The sequence below is a fragment of the Myxine glutinosa genome, chromosome 4 (genome assembly GCF_964187855.1).
Source record: "Myxine glutinosa chromosome 4, kmMyxGlut1.1, whole genome shotgun sequence".
NCBI classification, from domain to species: domain Eukaryota; kingdom Metazoa; phylum Chordata; class Myxini; order Myxiniformes; family Myxinidae; genus Myxine; species Myxine glutinosa.
Window position 1 is genome coordinate 71,493,246 of NC_136264.1, and position 17,551 is coordinate 71,510,796.

At 44.3% G+C, this 17,551-nt stretch overlaps 1 protein-coding gene across 3 annotated transcripts in view; it reads right to left on the reverse strand.

Annotated features, from left to right (window-relative positions):
* The window catches only part of FCHSD2 (FCH and double SH3 domains 2), a 216,853-nt gene extending 200,188 nt beyond the window's left edge, over nt 1-16,665 (reverse strand). For 2 of the 3 annotated variants that reach the window (XM_068112523.2, XM_068112522.2), the window contains exons 1-2: nt 16,520-16,665; nt 982-1,079 (exon numbers count right to left, since the gene is read on the reverse strand). In XM_068112523.2, coding sequence (XP_067968624.2) covers nt 982-1,079; nt 16,520-16,540 — 119 coding nt within the window. In that variant the 5' untranslated portion in view covers nt 16,541-16,665. Of the gene's footprint in view, nt 1-981; nt 1,080-16,519 lie in introns of those variants that run through there. The other variant, XM_068112528.2, reaches the window with a different exon arrangement.
* Between the last annotated feature and the right edge of the window lie 886 nt (nt 16,666-17,551).

Below are 17,551 nucleotides of genomic sequence, written 5' to 3' on the forward strand. Positions count from 1 at the left end.
GGCGGGCATGGGGGCGGCAAGTGGGGCGGGCAAGTAGGGTGGGCAAGCGGGGCGGGCAAGCAGGGCCGCAAGTGGGGTGGGAAGGATCGGCCGGGTGTGGGAAAGCGCAGCCAGGGACGGCAAGTGGTGGCCGGGAGCGGCAAGGGTGGCCAGGCACAACAAGTTGATGCACGATGTAGCTGGGGGTTTCAAGGCACGCAGCAAGTGGCACGGCAAAGGGTAAACCAGCTATGTACAGATATACATGGATACAGTTCACATATTCCATAAAAATCACGGTCAATACTTTTTTATAATGTCAATGTTCATATACAGTATGTCCGACGTGGCTACAGATACGGCATGCAAATATACATACGAAGATTCCAGTCACACCATGTCTCAATTAAGATTGTATCCACAATGCCACCGGATGGCAACTTGTCAAAAATGATGTCATGTGGACTATCAAGAATCCGGCTGCACACCATTCTTCCCTGATCATACCGAGTCATTATGAAGTTTACGTAGCTGGTGAGGGGAAACGTTGCTTATATGACCCAAGAATCCCTGAGCACAAAGATCCCCAAAATATACACAATGTCTGGTTCTGCATTGCTAATGTCATGGTGTCTCTTTCGGAGTATTGGGCCTTCCTTTAAACACCATCTGCGCCTTCCTTTAGATTTATTTTCCTTTAGATAATATGCATTCAATATGAGAATCACCAACTATCTTCCAGCAGAGAACGTTGCCTCCTTGACATAGTGTTGCTGATGCATCTTGCTCAGTTGTGCAGGAAAAACACTATCTCCGCACTTTTGACTCGGAAGTCCGTATCCATGGAAGTGTGTTTTTGTGAACACCGTCTGAGTTGCCGCATGCCTTTGCCATATCCATATCCGTATATGTGAACGTAGTTTAAGACTAACAGGAAGATGTAAAAAATCACAAACACAAGGAAACTGCTAATAATTCAGTAATAAGAATAATGTAGCTGACCTGATGTCTTCTAACAGGTCACTTTCTAATTGATGTTTGGCTTGGAGACGGGCCAGTTGTTCAGAGTGTAGAGTCCGCACCTCCTGATAAACTTTTGCCTGGGAAGGGAAATGATGAACCAATACATAAAATCGATCAAAATCTCTGCTCACTGCAACTATCTGGCAATAATGTGGTTTCAACACACACAGTGACAAACACCATTTTTCCATAAAGCTATTACTCACAAATAATGTATAATTGATTTATTGAACATTAAAGGCAATTCTTAAAGCATTACATATATATTAAAATAACTTGTGAAGAACCAATCCTTATGGAGAGGTTAATTCCCCTAGATTTACCGGCGGGTACTGTATATTCCCCCAGAAGTAGGGATGGAATGATTTCTCAAGGATTGGCTATTTTAGTGTGCCTTGTAATATCCCCTGGGAGTTGTGCAATACAATACACATTTACACAAGGGTACACAAGGACCATGGATGCAGGAGGATGTTATTCGGCCCATCAAGCCGTGGCTACATCTACACCATATCAGTCAAACAGTTTTTCAAGCAAAATTTACTGGGGTTAGGGATGGGGGGGGGGGGGATGGAGCACTGGGGATGAGAGCCATGGGGCAAGCGCAGATATCACCAGTGTTTTATACACAAACAGTATTTAATGACAAAAAAAAAGTCGGACTAACGTCTCCCATCATGCCGAGTGGTATTTAAACCATATGAACAACACAGACAGACTCCAGATTCACACTACGTATGCTCTAACAATTTACAAACCCCCAAGGATTGTTCAATAAGTAAACCAAATTTGGCGGTTATTCTGGGCAAGCGCGATGGCAAAAGTTGGGAAAACCTTCCTTATAATAAATGGTTTTATTAAAGAGCATACAGGAAATAAGAATGGACGAGGCACTGTAAATATATGGAAGAGATCATATGGTCGACAGACAAAAATTAGGGAAGAAAAGGGAAGCACACTTGAACCTGTCTTGTAAATAATTACAAGTTTACGTAATTTACGTTAAAAAAACCCATAAATGTGTCCATAAAAAAAACAAAAAAAACCCTTAATCGATATTGAGCATTTGAAAATTGTAATTTCTATAACTGTAAACTGTGAAATAAACATGACAATAATGTCCGTAAATGAAAAAAAAGGCGTATGTAAATGAAAGACTTACATTTTAAAAAATGTAAAGCGTCTATAAAAAAACCTTTTAAAAACCCTCAATCAATACCTAGCATTTGAAAATTATAATTTCTATAACCGTAAAGTGAGTAATAAACATGACAATAATGTCCGTAAATGAAAAAAAGAAAAAGTGTCCATAAATTAAAGATTTACGTTAAAAAAAACTGTAAACGCGTCCTAACAAAAAATAAAAATAAAAATAACCTCAATCCAAATTGAGCATTCGAAAATTTAAATTTATATGACTGTAAAATAACTAGAGCTTCCAGGGAAGCAGAACTCAACTGAACTGACTGGACAACTTTAAAGTAGGTCAGTTGTCTGTACTAGATTTGACTTAAATGAAAAGCCAACAACCTTGTGTAACAATTTTAAGGTCCTTGTATCCTTATACTTGTCCTTGTTTTACAATTGATACAATGATTACAATTTTCAATTATTGATTACATTTTACAATTACAATAATATTACAATTTCTGCAACAATGTTGCAGAAATATAGTTGTGTAGATAAAAGGAAACGGGTGTAATTCGCTGTCTCACACACCAAGTTTGATCAAAATCCATAAATATTTGTGGACATTAAAGTCTTAACGTCGTTTCGGAGCTGAAAACAATATGGCGGACTGTGGCGGCCATTTTGTGACGGATCGGGTTGTAATGCAATAGCAACCTACCTTGTGTGGTAAGAGTTAAACATTCTAAGTTTGATCAAAATCTGTTAATATTTGTGGACGCTAGAGTGTTAATGTCGTTTTCATGACCAAAAACAAAATGGTCGCCTAAGTCCGCCATTTTTCAACGGATCGGGCTGAAATGTAATACCAACCTGGTCCTTGGGGTAAGGATCCTGCATGTCAAGTTTGATCAGAATCGGTTGATATTTGTGGACGCTGGAGTGTTAACGTCGAAAAGTTAACGGACGACAGATGACGATGACGACGACAGACGACGGACGACGGACGCGGGAGGGTTCAGTATGTGATGAAGTCAACTGGGCAGTAGTCCAGTTGAGTTAAAAACATCAATGAAAATTTACATTAAAAAAAGCAAACGCGTCTGTAAAAAACAAACCAAAAAACTCAACTTGATATCTAGCAGCAGGTCGGTGATGCTTGCCTATAACGATAAAGATATAAAGATATAAAGATATAAAGATAAAGATGAATAAATAATAATGATAAAGATATGATAATAAATAAAGGGGGGGGGAGGGGAGGAGGGAGGGGGGAGGGGAGGGGGGAGGGGAGGGGGGAAGGGGGGAGGGGCGGGGGGAAGGGGGGAGGGGGGACGGGAGGGAGGAGGGGCCGGAGGGGGGAGGGGGAGGGGGGAGGGGGGAAGGGGGGAGGGGAGAAGGGGGAGGGGGGAGGGGGGAGAGGGGAAGGGGGTAGGGGGGAATGGGGAGGGTGAGGGATGGGAGGGTGAGGGATGGGAGGGGGAGAGGGGAGGTGGTGGGAGGGGGGAGGGGGGAGGGGGTGGGAGAGGGAGGGGGGAGGAGGTGGGAGGGGGTGGGGGTGGGAGGGGGAGGGGGGAGGGGTGGGAGGGGGAGGGGGGAGGAGGTGGGAGGGGGGAGGGGATGGGAGGGGGGAGGGGGAGGGGGGAAGGGGTGGGAGGGGGAGGGGGAGGGGAAGGGGGAGGAGAGTGGGGAGGGGGAAGGGGGAGGAGAGTGGGGAGGGGGAGGGGGGGACCCGGCAGAAGTACCCGGCATTGCTGGGTGGGGGAGGGGGGGAGGGGAGGGGAATGGGGGGGGGGGAGAAGAGGGGGGAGGGGAGGGGGAAAATGGAGGGGGAGGGGAGGGGGTAGGGTGGAGGGGGAAGGGAGGGGGCAAATGGAGGGGGGGAGGGGGAAGGGGGAGGGAAGGGGATGGCCAGTCAACAATGACGTTGCAGTTCTCATGGTCGGAGAGCAGCACAACAATCGGACATAGTCCTGCATATTCGCAACAGCACGAAGCGGATTTTGGAGACTCACCGATCCTGTGACTCCTCCAGTACCGGCGTTGCCGGGCGGGGGAAGGGAGACCCGTACATTCCCAACCCGTACATTCGCCCTCTCGACTCAAGCTCACTCGGACAAAAGCCTCGCACAAATTACACCGTGAAGGCCCAATGGTCATGTCTATGCCACAAATCACGGGCGCACTGAATTGAAAATATATAGAACGCTCATACTCCGTGAAAAGTGAAGCCACCGTGTCGCCATCTTGGTCAGCATGACTCGACCAACTCGCTTCGCGGATCTCGTTTTGTGCGGCAATAAACTGCTCCAATCGGTTACGGAAGGGTTGTGGAAAGACGTTTCACAGCTGTTTCAAAGACATTTAATTCATATCGCACAAAATCGATAATAAAACACGATCGCATAAAAGGTGAAAAAACGTGTGACGGGATGGAACATCACGTGATCGCTCTGAGCGAATCAGTCTGGCGGCGGGAATGGAACATCACGTGATCGCTCTGAGCGAATCAGCGAGCTGCTCTGGAACCGGCTGAGATTAGCGGGTACTTCGCTGAAATGCGCTGAGGTAAATATGAATAAAAAATATGGATCGTCAAATATTTTGAGTTCGGCCATGTTCGTCCCAGGCTCAATGGCCATGTCTATGTCAAATATCAAGCACGTAAGCCTCTCCGTTTAGGAGTCTATCGGTAACATTACACACACACACACACACACACACACACACACACACACACACACACACACACACACACACACACACACACACACACACACACACACACACACACACACACACACACACACACACACACAAACTGTGTTTTATATATATAGATGTATGTATGCATCACAAAGAAGATAATTAATTTAGGAGCATTTATTAACACAATTAGGTTGCTCACAATCACTTGAGGGTGACTATTCCAAGGAAATTCCTTGGGTTACATCTCACGAGATCATAAATTGGGACCTGAAAGTAGTTTGGATAATTGTAGTTTGAGACATATCTCGCTACTACCGACATTGTGAATGGAGTGAAAGGAGAAGTTGGAAAGGTAGGAAATCGTGTTATGAGGTAAGAGTAGGTGATGTTGGTAATCACATAATATTAAGGTGGATTGGGGTAATCCGATTTGCACCCCGTTATTTCATCTAAACCTATAAAATGCAAATCTCTCTTTTTCTCTTTTTGTCTGCATGTGTTCTATGCACAACCACATCTTTTAAGTTACAAACTCCAAACTCGAGGTATAAATACAAACTTTGTGTGGGGGGTAACATATGCTATGTAGCCGCAACCTCAAGTGGGGGTTTGGGGAGGGGGCATAAATTCTCTATGTAAATGTGTACCGTGTAGCGCCACTTGGTGGTGGTGGTAGAGGCTATTACAATTCCTTTTATACATGGGAAACGCTGAGGGTAAAGCACTCTTCGCACGGATAAATTTATTTTGTTAAACAGGATGACTAATTGGTCCGTCAACGAAGCGACGGGTAGGCTCCGCTAGTACTTTATGAATTCCTCCTGCTTATCCTTAATAACATTCCTTTCCTCCCTATTCAAACACCCTGATCTATTTCTGCCTCTAGACTTGTACCTCACTGTAATACACTTACCCAGTACACTGCAAATTATGCTTCATGAAGGTGTCCAATTTCTGTGTTGCTGATTGCCTCATTGTTGGTTTGTCCCAATTTAGAGTGCCTAACTCTCTCCTTATACCCTCAAAGCTTACCTTCATGAAATCTAATAGCCTTACTCTATTATCCCAAACTCTCACACTTAAAATACTATTTGCACATGGTAGTATTTCATGGTCTTCGTCTTCTTTCTTAAGTCTTAATCCAAGCAGTAAGGAGTCGACTACTTGGATCACCCGTCTCTATTCTCCTGTCTTCTGTACCTTCTACTCTTAATCCCTTGTTCATCAAATTTCTTTCCACGACATCCCTCCACTGTAATCTGTCACCCTCATCCTAGCCTCTATAATCTCTCTTGTAATACATTCATCGTCCTTTTCGCCCCTTCCTGCGCATGTTGGGGTCACTCATCCCAAAATACTCTCCTATCTCCCCTTCCTCTCCCTTATTGGGATAGGTACAACACTGCCTCCCCCTCCTCGTGGGTCTTCCCCATCCTCCTCGTAGGTTCCTCTGCCCTCCCCCCACCCCCTCGTGAGTTCATCTACAAAATCTAAGAAGCAATATTGGACTCGGTCTAGGAAATCCTCATCTGCTTTGCCCTCTCGCTGTTCTAGGACCCAATATATACCTGGCAAATTAAAATCCCTCACAATCAATACTCTTCCCTCTTCTAATCTACACCTCCTCCGATTTTCTCTTTCCTATTACACCTACACATGTTGTAGTCTTCTCGTCCTGTCTGCCAACAATTCTCCTCATATACACCTCTTCCAATTTTCTCTTTCCTATTACACCTGCACGTCTTGTCCTATCCTCCAACAACTCTCCGCATTAAACCAAGTCTCACTTACTGAAACTACGTACAGTTTATCATATTCCTCACTATCTGCCTTAGCTTCAAACCCTTCAATCTTAAAATTTAAACTCCTGCCGTTTGCATAGAGTGGTTTGTAAAAACCTTTCTCCTGTAATTATTTTGGCTGCCTAGTCTTACCAATCATGTTATCAGTAGCAGCCCCATCGTGTATACTGTATAGCATCCCCTCCCTCATTTTCTCTTGAAAGTGGCAGTCATGCTTTTGTGTTTTTACACCTTGCTCTTCTTTATCCAACAACATATCTCTTCTTTCTGTATCGTTCACCTACCTTTCACTCTTGTGCTGCACTGAACGCAATCTAAGACAGCATTGACAGGGCTATCTTACTCCACCCTTCTGCACACATCATGGTATGTGGTGACTTCAATGTACACCACAAGGAATGGCCCTTTACACTCGTAATACTGACATTTCTGATATTGATACAAATCATTTTTCAATCTCTCAAAATCTCATCCAAATTATTGTCTCTCCCAATCATATTCCTCATCGTGGTTTGGATAGAATATACTCGATTGATCTATTTTTGTGTTCTAATCTTGATGACTGTGTTGCCAATGTCCTGCCTCCAATTGGTACCTTGGATCATTCCACTGTTTCTGTTCGTGTTTCTTACTCCTCACTCTCAACTCCAGCTCATCCTTTTCATCATACTGTGTTTCAGTTTAGGAAGGCTTATTGGGATGGGTTTCGTTCATTTCTTGCTGATGTGTCATGGACCTCAGCATTAAGTCTTGGTCTGGATATGGCTGCCGAGGAAATATCCCAACAGATAGGCACTGGTATGGGCATTTATATTCCCTCACGTACTTATCAAGTGAGGCGTAATTGCCATTCATGGTTCACTCCAGCTTGTGCATCAGCATTTGATCATTGCAACCACTATTTCAAGCAGCACCATGTGCAAGGGTTTCTGGAGTCCAAATGTCTGTTTGACAAAGCAAGTGACCACTGTAAAAGAGTTATTGAAGATGCCAAGCAGCAATATGCAGCTTCTGTAGCCGATAACATTGCGACTCTGCGGATTGGCTCTTGGGACTTTTGGCGGATTGCCAACAGTGTACTCAACCACAATAAATCTTCTATATGTCCTCTCTTTCATGGACCTGAGGTTGTTACTTCACCTCTGGATAAGGCTAACCTCTTTTCAAACCGCTTTGTTTTTAATTCAACACTCAATGATCAGGGATGCCCTCTTCCTGATTTTCCATTACGTACAGACTCTGATATTCCTGTTCCCTTTATCACTCAGAAAAAGGTTTCCAAAATTATTTGTTCTCCAGATGCCTTGACCCCTACTGGTCCTGATGGAATCCCGTGATTGTAGTGACGATGCGTTGTCCTGAACTGTCATTGGTTCTTGCTAAGCTATACAACATGTGCTTGTCTGATTTGGTGTCTGCTCCTCCATCCTGGAAAGTGGATTCTGTTTGTCCCTGTTTTCAAGGGACGGGTGCGGATGAGTATTCTGAGCCAAGTAACTATTGCCCCTAGGGGCGGATTCGGGGGGGATCACCTCCTGCCAAAAGCGATTGTTTTTTTTCCACATGTATTTGAAGTGTATATAACAACCTAAGATGCGATCTCGGAATGTGGGAAACTCTCTCGCAGGAAATATTTCAAATATTTGCACTGCAAAGACTAAATATATAATAAGGAAAGTACGCCTACCTAATATTGCATTGCGTTTCAAAATGTAAACGTATAATCTGCAATTATTACATTTAAGAAAATGCTTCCAGGATTTAATTATGTTTACATTTTTGAAGTGTACCAACACATTGTGCCAAAAATCAGGGTCCTCGTCACTAGAAGTATTTTGAAAAAGAAGGATAGGTATTTTTGGTGTAGTTTCTGTTATTGTCAATTTCATTTCCCGATTGAACATTCAAAAATAACAACAACAACAATTGCAGATTCGATGCTTTGGTGTTGTTATATGTGTACAAAGACATTGAGAGGGTAGTGGACCATGTATGTAAGAAAACATTCTCGAAAGATGTTATCCATGAATCTGTCTGTCTGAATAGAAAATAAGTACATCAGACAATCGCAGTGACGTCACACATCAATTTTATTGGCCTAATTGCTATTATTGTTGAACATTGCATAGGAACAATTAATTTGTTTTGATCATCATGTCATTTGTTCCATCATATGCAATGTCTGCTTTTCATTCAATTGGATGTCTACGATGAGACAATAATGTCAATAAATGTTGAGTTTTCAGCAACAAAAAAAAATCATTAGAGTACTTATTTTCATGTGTATTTCTAGAGCATTATTTGTCTATATTTAGAAGTCTTTAGACTTTATGACACAAAGAAACACCCACAAAAAAATGTTCCGCTCGCTCTGCTCGGCGAAATTGTATTTTTCAGACCAATGTAAATTTTCGCGCCCTCCCCACGCCACCCTAACCTTAAATTATGGATCTGCACCTGGCCCAACCAACCTGCTTCCTGTAATAAGTAAGGTATTCAAATGTCTCATCAGTCAACAACTTCGCAGCCCCATGGATGACAATTAACTTGTCATTGACTGCCAGTATGGCTCTCGTTATTCTTGCTCTACTTGCGATTTGCTATCATTAATTACTTATCATTTCAATAGGACAATGGAGCTCAAGGGTGAATCTCGATTAACTGCTTTGGATATCTCGAATGACTGATATTCCTGTTGTGGCACAAGGATCTGCCACACAAGCTTCAGTCACATGGTGTATCTGGAGTAATGCATTCCATTATGTCGTCTTTCCTTACAAATCGCAAGATGAAGGTGGTACTTGAGGGTCAATCTTCTCCTCCATCAATTCTGGTGTCCCACAGGCCTCTGCTCCACTTTGTTCCTTGTTTATATCATTGACCATCCTCATAATGTTCTGTCTCAGCTAGCCATGTATGCTGATGTCTCCTCACTTTATTGTACATCTGCCAACTCACTCAACACTACTTGTAATGAGGTGGGAGTTTCTCTGGACAATGATTTCGAGAATGTGTTGAAGTGGGGACATGATTGGCTGGTAACCTTCATTGCGAAAAAAACGAAACTGTTGTCCATGTGCCACTCCAGAAACAGTCTTTACCTTCTGCACATGGGGGGGGTCTTCAACCTTACTGGAATCATCTGAACTTCATCTTCTTGGTCTTGACATCTCCCCTAACATTAGCTGGGATAAGTACATTTCTGGTATTGAGATGAGAGTGTTTCCAAGAGAGTTTGTTGGCTTTTTTTAGAGCAGAGCTATTTACCTCCTGATGTTGTTTTGTACTTGTTCAAGATAACTATACACCACATCATGGAGTAATTCAATCACATATGAGCTGGAGCCCCAGCCTGACAATCATCTTTACTTGATTGGCTCCAGAAACGCATAGTCAACCTGGGTGGTGCGGAGATGGGTTCAACTCTTCAATCACTCTCTCACCGTAGGTCAGTTGCCACTCTTAGTTTGTTTTACAGATATTTTCACGGCAAATGTTCCGCTGGCCTTTCTAACCTGGTTCCTTCTGCCCGAGTGTCCGGACGCATGACTCGGCTTGCCGTCTCTGGACATCCATAGACTGTGGCTGGTCCAAAGTGTAGAATGAAATGCTTTGCAAATATTTTTTCTCCTCGTGCAGTCTCGCTCTGGAATACACTTCCTGTAATGTGCTTCCCATCATCCTATGATCCACTCAGCTTGAAGAGAAATATAAATTCCTACTTCCTACGTCTTTGAAGTTTCATCCCACTGTATTTCACGAGACTTTTGAAGTTGAACATTCGTTATTTTTTATTATTTGTCTTGTATTTCAAGGTGTTTGCTCACCTTGGTGAGACGAGGCGTTGGCACCAACTCTTTTGTGAACGTTTGTCAGTACTTCTATCGTCGTGTCTTGGATGTTTTCTTCTTCTTTTCCTCTTTTTATTTTATTCCATTTGTTTCGCCTTGACTTTATCCAAATTTCCTGTAGCCTCTTAGTACCTCGAGTGGCTTTATGCCTTGCTTGGGGGCAATTATCTTCTTCTATATATATATAAAAAAAGTTTTTGTTTGTTTGTTTGTTTGTTTGGCTGCACGCGCTAATCTCCTGAACGGTGAAAGATAGGAGGAAACCTCTGACAAAAAATGTCGGGACGGGCCCCGGGAAGGTTATAGGCTAGGTGACGAGGCCGGTCGAGGCCGCTTCGGCCGGGCTGGGCCCATTTCGCAATTAAAAGCTCAGCTGAATTATAGTCGTCAATCTTCTACGGCCGCGAGCAAAAGCTGAATTATAGTAGTGAATTCATTCAAAAAGAACTAAAAATGCCGGGACGGGCCCCGGGAAGGTTATAGGCTAGGTGGTGAGGCCGGTCGAGGCCGCCTCGGCCGGGCTGGGCCCATTTCGTAATTAAAAGCTCAGCTGAATTATAGTAGTCAATCTTCTACGGCCACGAGTAAAAGCTGAATTATAGTAGTAAATTCATTCAAAAAGAACTAAAAATGCCGGGACGGGCCCCGGGAAGGTTATAGGCTAGGTGGTGAGGCCGGTCGAGGCCGCCTCGGCCGGGTTGGCCCATTTCGCAATTAAAAGCCGAGCTGAATTATTGTAGTCAATCTTCTACCGCCACGAGTAAAAGCTGAATTATAGTAGTAAATTCATTCAAAAAGAAACCGGGCAACGCCGGGTGCATTCGGCTAGTCATAAATAAATAAAAATCTTGCCCAACAAAAGCCTCAATTCCTTCTTCCAACCAAGTTGCATCCAAATCCATACACAAATTTTTGAGGTATCCTGCTCAACCAGACAAACAGAAACACATGGGTGAAACATAACCTCTGTTCATGTTCGGTGGCGGAGGTAAAAATGAATGTGCTGCTCAACTAGCCACTAAAATCAGTAGGCCTTAGACACACGCTTGCTTCATAATGAAAAGACTACAATTACTTAAAACACCACTTCAACCTTAAGTGACATTAAACACACCCCTCCATCTATCTATAATTCCAGTAATCTCTGTGTGTATGTGTGTGTGTATGTGTGTGTGTCTGTGTGTCTGTGTGTCTGTGTGTCTGTGACCGCTGTTTCTCGACAACCACGGGTCCGATATACTTGAAACTTGCCAGGTATATTGCTGGGGACCTGAGGATGTGCCTTTTCAAGGTTTCATATTAATCGGACAAGTAGTTACCGAGCTATGTCCAAAAAACGATTCAACCAATCAGAGAGCAGCGAGCTATCACGTGTGCCGAACGTGGCGAACAGACTCTGCCTCGGACGGCACATTTGAGAGCGTATTCATTTATTTCACGTTGGCAAACTATGTTGGCGCTATGTTGGCGTTAAACTATGTTTTAAAACTAATTAAAACTAATTTGCGATTCATCGTAACTGCGATATGCGACCTTCCGGACAGTCAAATGAGGACGTCACTTCCGGACTTACGGATAGTCATAGTGACGACGTACTGATGCTGAACGTGGCGAGCAGACGCTGTAAGGTACGATCGATTGTAGTACACGTTTATAATAACTCTGCCGATACAGGCCCGATTAACTGCAGCGCCATCCGAGCTGCGGTGTCGGGACGATACATTCATTGTACGGTCACATCACGCACTTACGGGCACGCCCATGGGCCCATGGGCACGCCCATGCATGCATGGGCGAAGACATTTTTTTTTTTTTTTTGGGCAAGGAACGGGCACCCACGTACGGGCACGTCCTAGTACTCAAAATCACGAGAACACATAAGAACTAGAAAGCATCTGAAAATGCAAAGCGCCCTCTTTGAACTCGAAATAAAATTAAGAAAAGGAACAGCGAAAAACAAATTAGAAATAAGTTTTATTAACAAATGTTCTCCATATTGTCAGAAAACAGCAAATAATTTTTGAAAAATTGATAACATAATAAGCTCAAATGGTTGACTACAAATGATCTCAAAATGCAAGCGAACAAATAGAGAAACATACAGACTTGGCATTTAATATGGAATATTTTTTTTGTGGGGGTGAACTTACTTTTCAAGATGACTTAGAACCAAAAGTTCATTGGAATTATGTTGAAATTATTCTAGATTTTGTTAATGTGATCTTTAAAAGAAACAAAAACCACATTTGACATTTCGAAGCAAATAAATTGATCCTTGAAAGTGATGTAAACTGATATCGAACTCAATTCACAGACAGTACTGTGTTAAACCTCTGTACGTTTTCCAGAAGTATCTCTTTATTTTGCATATTAGCCAAAAAAAATTTCAACAAAAACAAAAGCTAAATTATGACTGGGATTATGGACAGTAAAATTACAGTTCAGTACTTCGTGTAACCCCCACGAGCATTCAGGAGAGCACGTACACGTCGAGGCATGCTGTTCACGAGATTTGCCAAGGTTTGGACAGGAATCGCTTGCCATGCAGTGACAATAGTCTGCTGCAATTCACGCACAGAGGTAGGCTGCGGGTCCAAGTTGTCGATTTGACGCGTTAATTCTGCCCACAAGATCTCTATCGGATTCATTTCCGGGGACATGGCAGGCCACTCCATATGCTCTACACCACGGTCAGCAAGAAAGTGTTGGATCACGCGAGCACGATGAGGCCGTGCATTGTCATCTTGGAAGACAAAGTTTCCTCGAAAGGCTGCACGAGCAAATGGAAGCAATGTTTCTTCCAGAATGACCCTGTACTTGAACTGGTTCAGGTTTCCATTCAGAACATCCAGGTCAGTTTTGCCCCCTGCATGAAAAGCAGCCCAAACGGTCACCCCACCACCTCCAGCTTGGACTCTTGGCACGATACAATCTTCGTTGTGGGCTTCGTGCACTTGTCTGCGCACTCAGACGCGGCCATCTTGACGATAGACCAGAAATCTAGACTCGTCACTGAAGGTCACGTGATTCCAGTGTCCTGGCTGCCATTGACGGTGATCTCTGGCCAACTGCAATCGGCGCTGGCTGTGTTGTCTGGTCAGGCGTGGCTTTCTCAGGGGACGCCTGGCACGATAGCCTGCTTGAACCAGTCGTTGGTTGACTAGCCTTCTGGATACAGGCACATTTGTCAGTTGCTGCCACTCAGCCCTAAGCCGATTAGCTGACTTGGTACGGCCATTGCAGACTAACCGGTGCAGCTGGTGATCATCTCTCCTTGTGGTTCTGCGTAGACGTCCTGGCCTCGGTATTAGAGTAGGGACACCCCTCTGAGCATTTCGTTTCAGGATCTTTGACACCTGACCTTGAGGGATGCCATACTGCCGAGCAATAGCACGCTGTTTCATGCCAGAATTTCGTAAAGCCACCACTCCATGACAAACAGCATTGTCAAGTTGACGGACCATCTCCAGCGGAAGCGGCAATAACTTTTGTAGACGTGCAGCAGTTGTTTTCCACGAATACAGAACGCAACAACCCTTATATACCCGATTGTGAAGCCAATCGTCAAATGTACCTGTCCTTACATTTTGTCACGCCACCTGTGATATAATCCTGTTATTGACTTCTTGCTGCGAAAGACAATCAGTGACATGGTTCTTTCAACAAAGACATCACCGAAGGGTAAAAGAAACTCACCAGATTGATATACTGAGTTCAGAAAGTAAACCCAAGTCAAGAAAAAATATATATTCCATATTAAATGCCAAGTCTGTAAAAGGGATTACAATACACGTCCGTCTCGTGCTGACACGTGGCGAACGGGCTCATAAGGCCTATTTCCACACACACACACACACACACACACACACACACACACACACACACACACACACACACACACACACACACACACACACACACACACACACACACACTTCCATCCATCACCCTTTCAAATGATTATTAATTAGTATTCACCATATTCTCATGCACACACTCATGTATATATGTATGTATGTATATTGTATATATATATTTATATATATGTGTGTGTGTGTATGTGTGTGTGTGTGTGTGTGTGTGTGTATGTGTGTGTGTGTGTGTGTGTGTGTGTGTGTGTGTGTGTGTGTGTGTGTGTGTGTGTGTGTGTGTGTGTGTGTGTGTGTGTGTGTGTGTGTGTGTGTGTGTGTGTGTGTGTAAGAAAACAAACGAAATAATAAGAATAACCGAAGCTTTTCGCACTGTCCTCAAGGTAAATCACAGCAAGAGAAAGAAAAAGGTGAACCTATTTTCATCAACACACACACACACACACACACACACACACACACACACACACACACACACACACACACACACACACACACACACCTCCATCACACACACACCTCCGTCACACACACAAACACACCTCCATCACACATACACACAACCTCCACCACATACAAACTCCTCCATCACACACAAACACACTTATCCATCACACACAAACACCTTCATTACACACAAACACACCTTCATCACACACAAACACACCTCCATCACACACAAACACACCTCATCACACACAAACACACCTCCATCACACACAAACACACCTCCATCACACACAAACACACCGCCATCACACAAAAACACACCTTCATCACACACAAACACACACACATCCTTCCACACACACACACACACAACCTCCATCACACACACACACCTACATAACACACACACACACCTACATAACACACACACACACACACTTCCATCACACACACACAAACACACACACCTACACACAACCTCCATCACACACACACACCTACATAACACACACACACACACACACACACACACACACACACCGCCATCAGACAAACACACACCTCTTTCACACACATTCACCTACATCACAAATACACCTCCATCACACACACATCCATTGCAAACACAGCCCCTCTCACCCCCCACCCCCACACACACACACCTCCATCGCAAACAGACACATACCTCCATCAGACACACACACACACACACACACACAAACACACACTTCCATCACACACAAACACAAAAAACACACCTCCATCACACACACACAAACACACACACACCCAGACACACAACTCCACATAGACACAGACACAGACACACATACACACATACACCTCCATCACACGCACACACACGCACACACACCTCCATAACACACACACCTTCATCACACACACAAACACACACCTCCATCACACACACGCCCCTTCATCACACACATACACACACAAACACACACCTCCATCACACACACAAACACACACCTCCATCACTCACACACACACACACACCTCCATCACACACACACACCTCCATCACACACACACACACACACCTCCATCACACACACACACACCTCCATCACACACACACACACACACACACCTCCATCACACACACACACACCTCCATCACACACACACACCTCCATCGCATCACACAGACACACACACACACAAACACACACTTCCATCACACACACACACACCTCCATCACACACACACACCTCCATCACACAAACCTCCATCACACAAACCTCCATCACACAAACCTCCATCACACAAACCTCCATCACACAAACCTCCATCACACACACCTCCATCACACACAGCTCCATCACACACAGCTCCATCACAGCCACACACACCTCCATCACACACACACACACCTCCATCACACACACACCTCCATAACACACACCCACACTCATCACACCCACACACATACACCTTTATCACACACAAACAAACACCTCCGTAACACTCACACCTTTATCACACACCTCCATCACACACAAACACACCTTCGCGCGCGTACACACACACCAACCAACCAACCAACCAACCAACCAACCAACACACACACACACACACACACACACACACACACACACACACACACACACACACACACACACACACACACACAACCAACCAACCAACACACACCCACCAACCAACACACCACACACGACTGACCTTCCGAGGCGGAGGCTGCATGATTTCTGGGTCGTAGGGAACGCGGTGTAGATGATGGTATTTCACTGCATGAAGACAGAAATCGAAATCAACGTCGTGACGTGAAGGGAAGCGACTCAAAGAGTGGAGTCAGAGTAAGACGGAGGGAGGAGGTGGAGAGAGTGGGAGGAGTTTTGGAGAGCGCGGGGTAATGGTGGTGGGGGTTGGGACAGAGGGGGGTGTTGGGCATTCAGGAACCCAGTGAAAGGGAAGTGTAATTATACACAATTCAACCACCAGGTGGCGCTGACATCGTTACCTCGTCTCTCTTCACTCTTACCATCGTTACCTCGTCTGTCTTCACTCTTACCATCGTTACCTCGTCTCTCTTCACTCTTACCATCGTTACCTCGTCTGTCTTCACTCTTACCATCGTTACCTCGTCTCTCTTACCATCGTTACCTCGTCTGTCTTCACTCTTACCATCGTTACCTCGTCTCTCTTCACTCTTACCATCGTTACGTCGTCTCTTCACTCTTACCATCGTTACCTCGTCTGTCTTCACTCTTACCATAGTTACCTCGTCTGTCTTCACTCTTACCATCGTTACCTCGTCTGTCTTCACTCTTACCATCGTTACCTCGTCTCTCTTCACTCTTACCATCGTTACCTCGTCTCTCTTCACTCTTACCATCGTTACCTCGTCTGTTTTCACTCTTATCATTGTTACCTCGTCTGTCTTCACTCTTACCATCGTTATCTTGTCTGTATTCACTCTTACCATCGTTACCTCGTCTGAATTCACTCTTACCATCGTTACCTCGTCTGTCTTCACTCTTACCGTCGTTATCTTGTCTGTATTCACTCTTACCGTCGTTACCTCGTCTGAATTCACTCTTACCATCGTTACCTCGTCTGTCTTCACTCTTACCATCGTTACCTCGTCTGTCTTCATTCTTACCATCGTTACCACATAAACTTCACTCTTACAATCGTTACCTCATCTGTCTTCACTCTTACCATCGTTACCTCATGTCTTCACTCCTACCATCG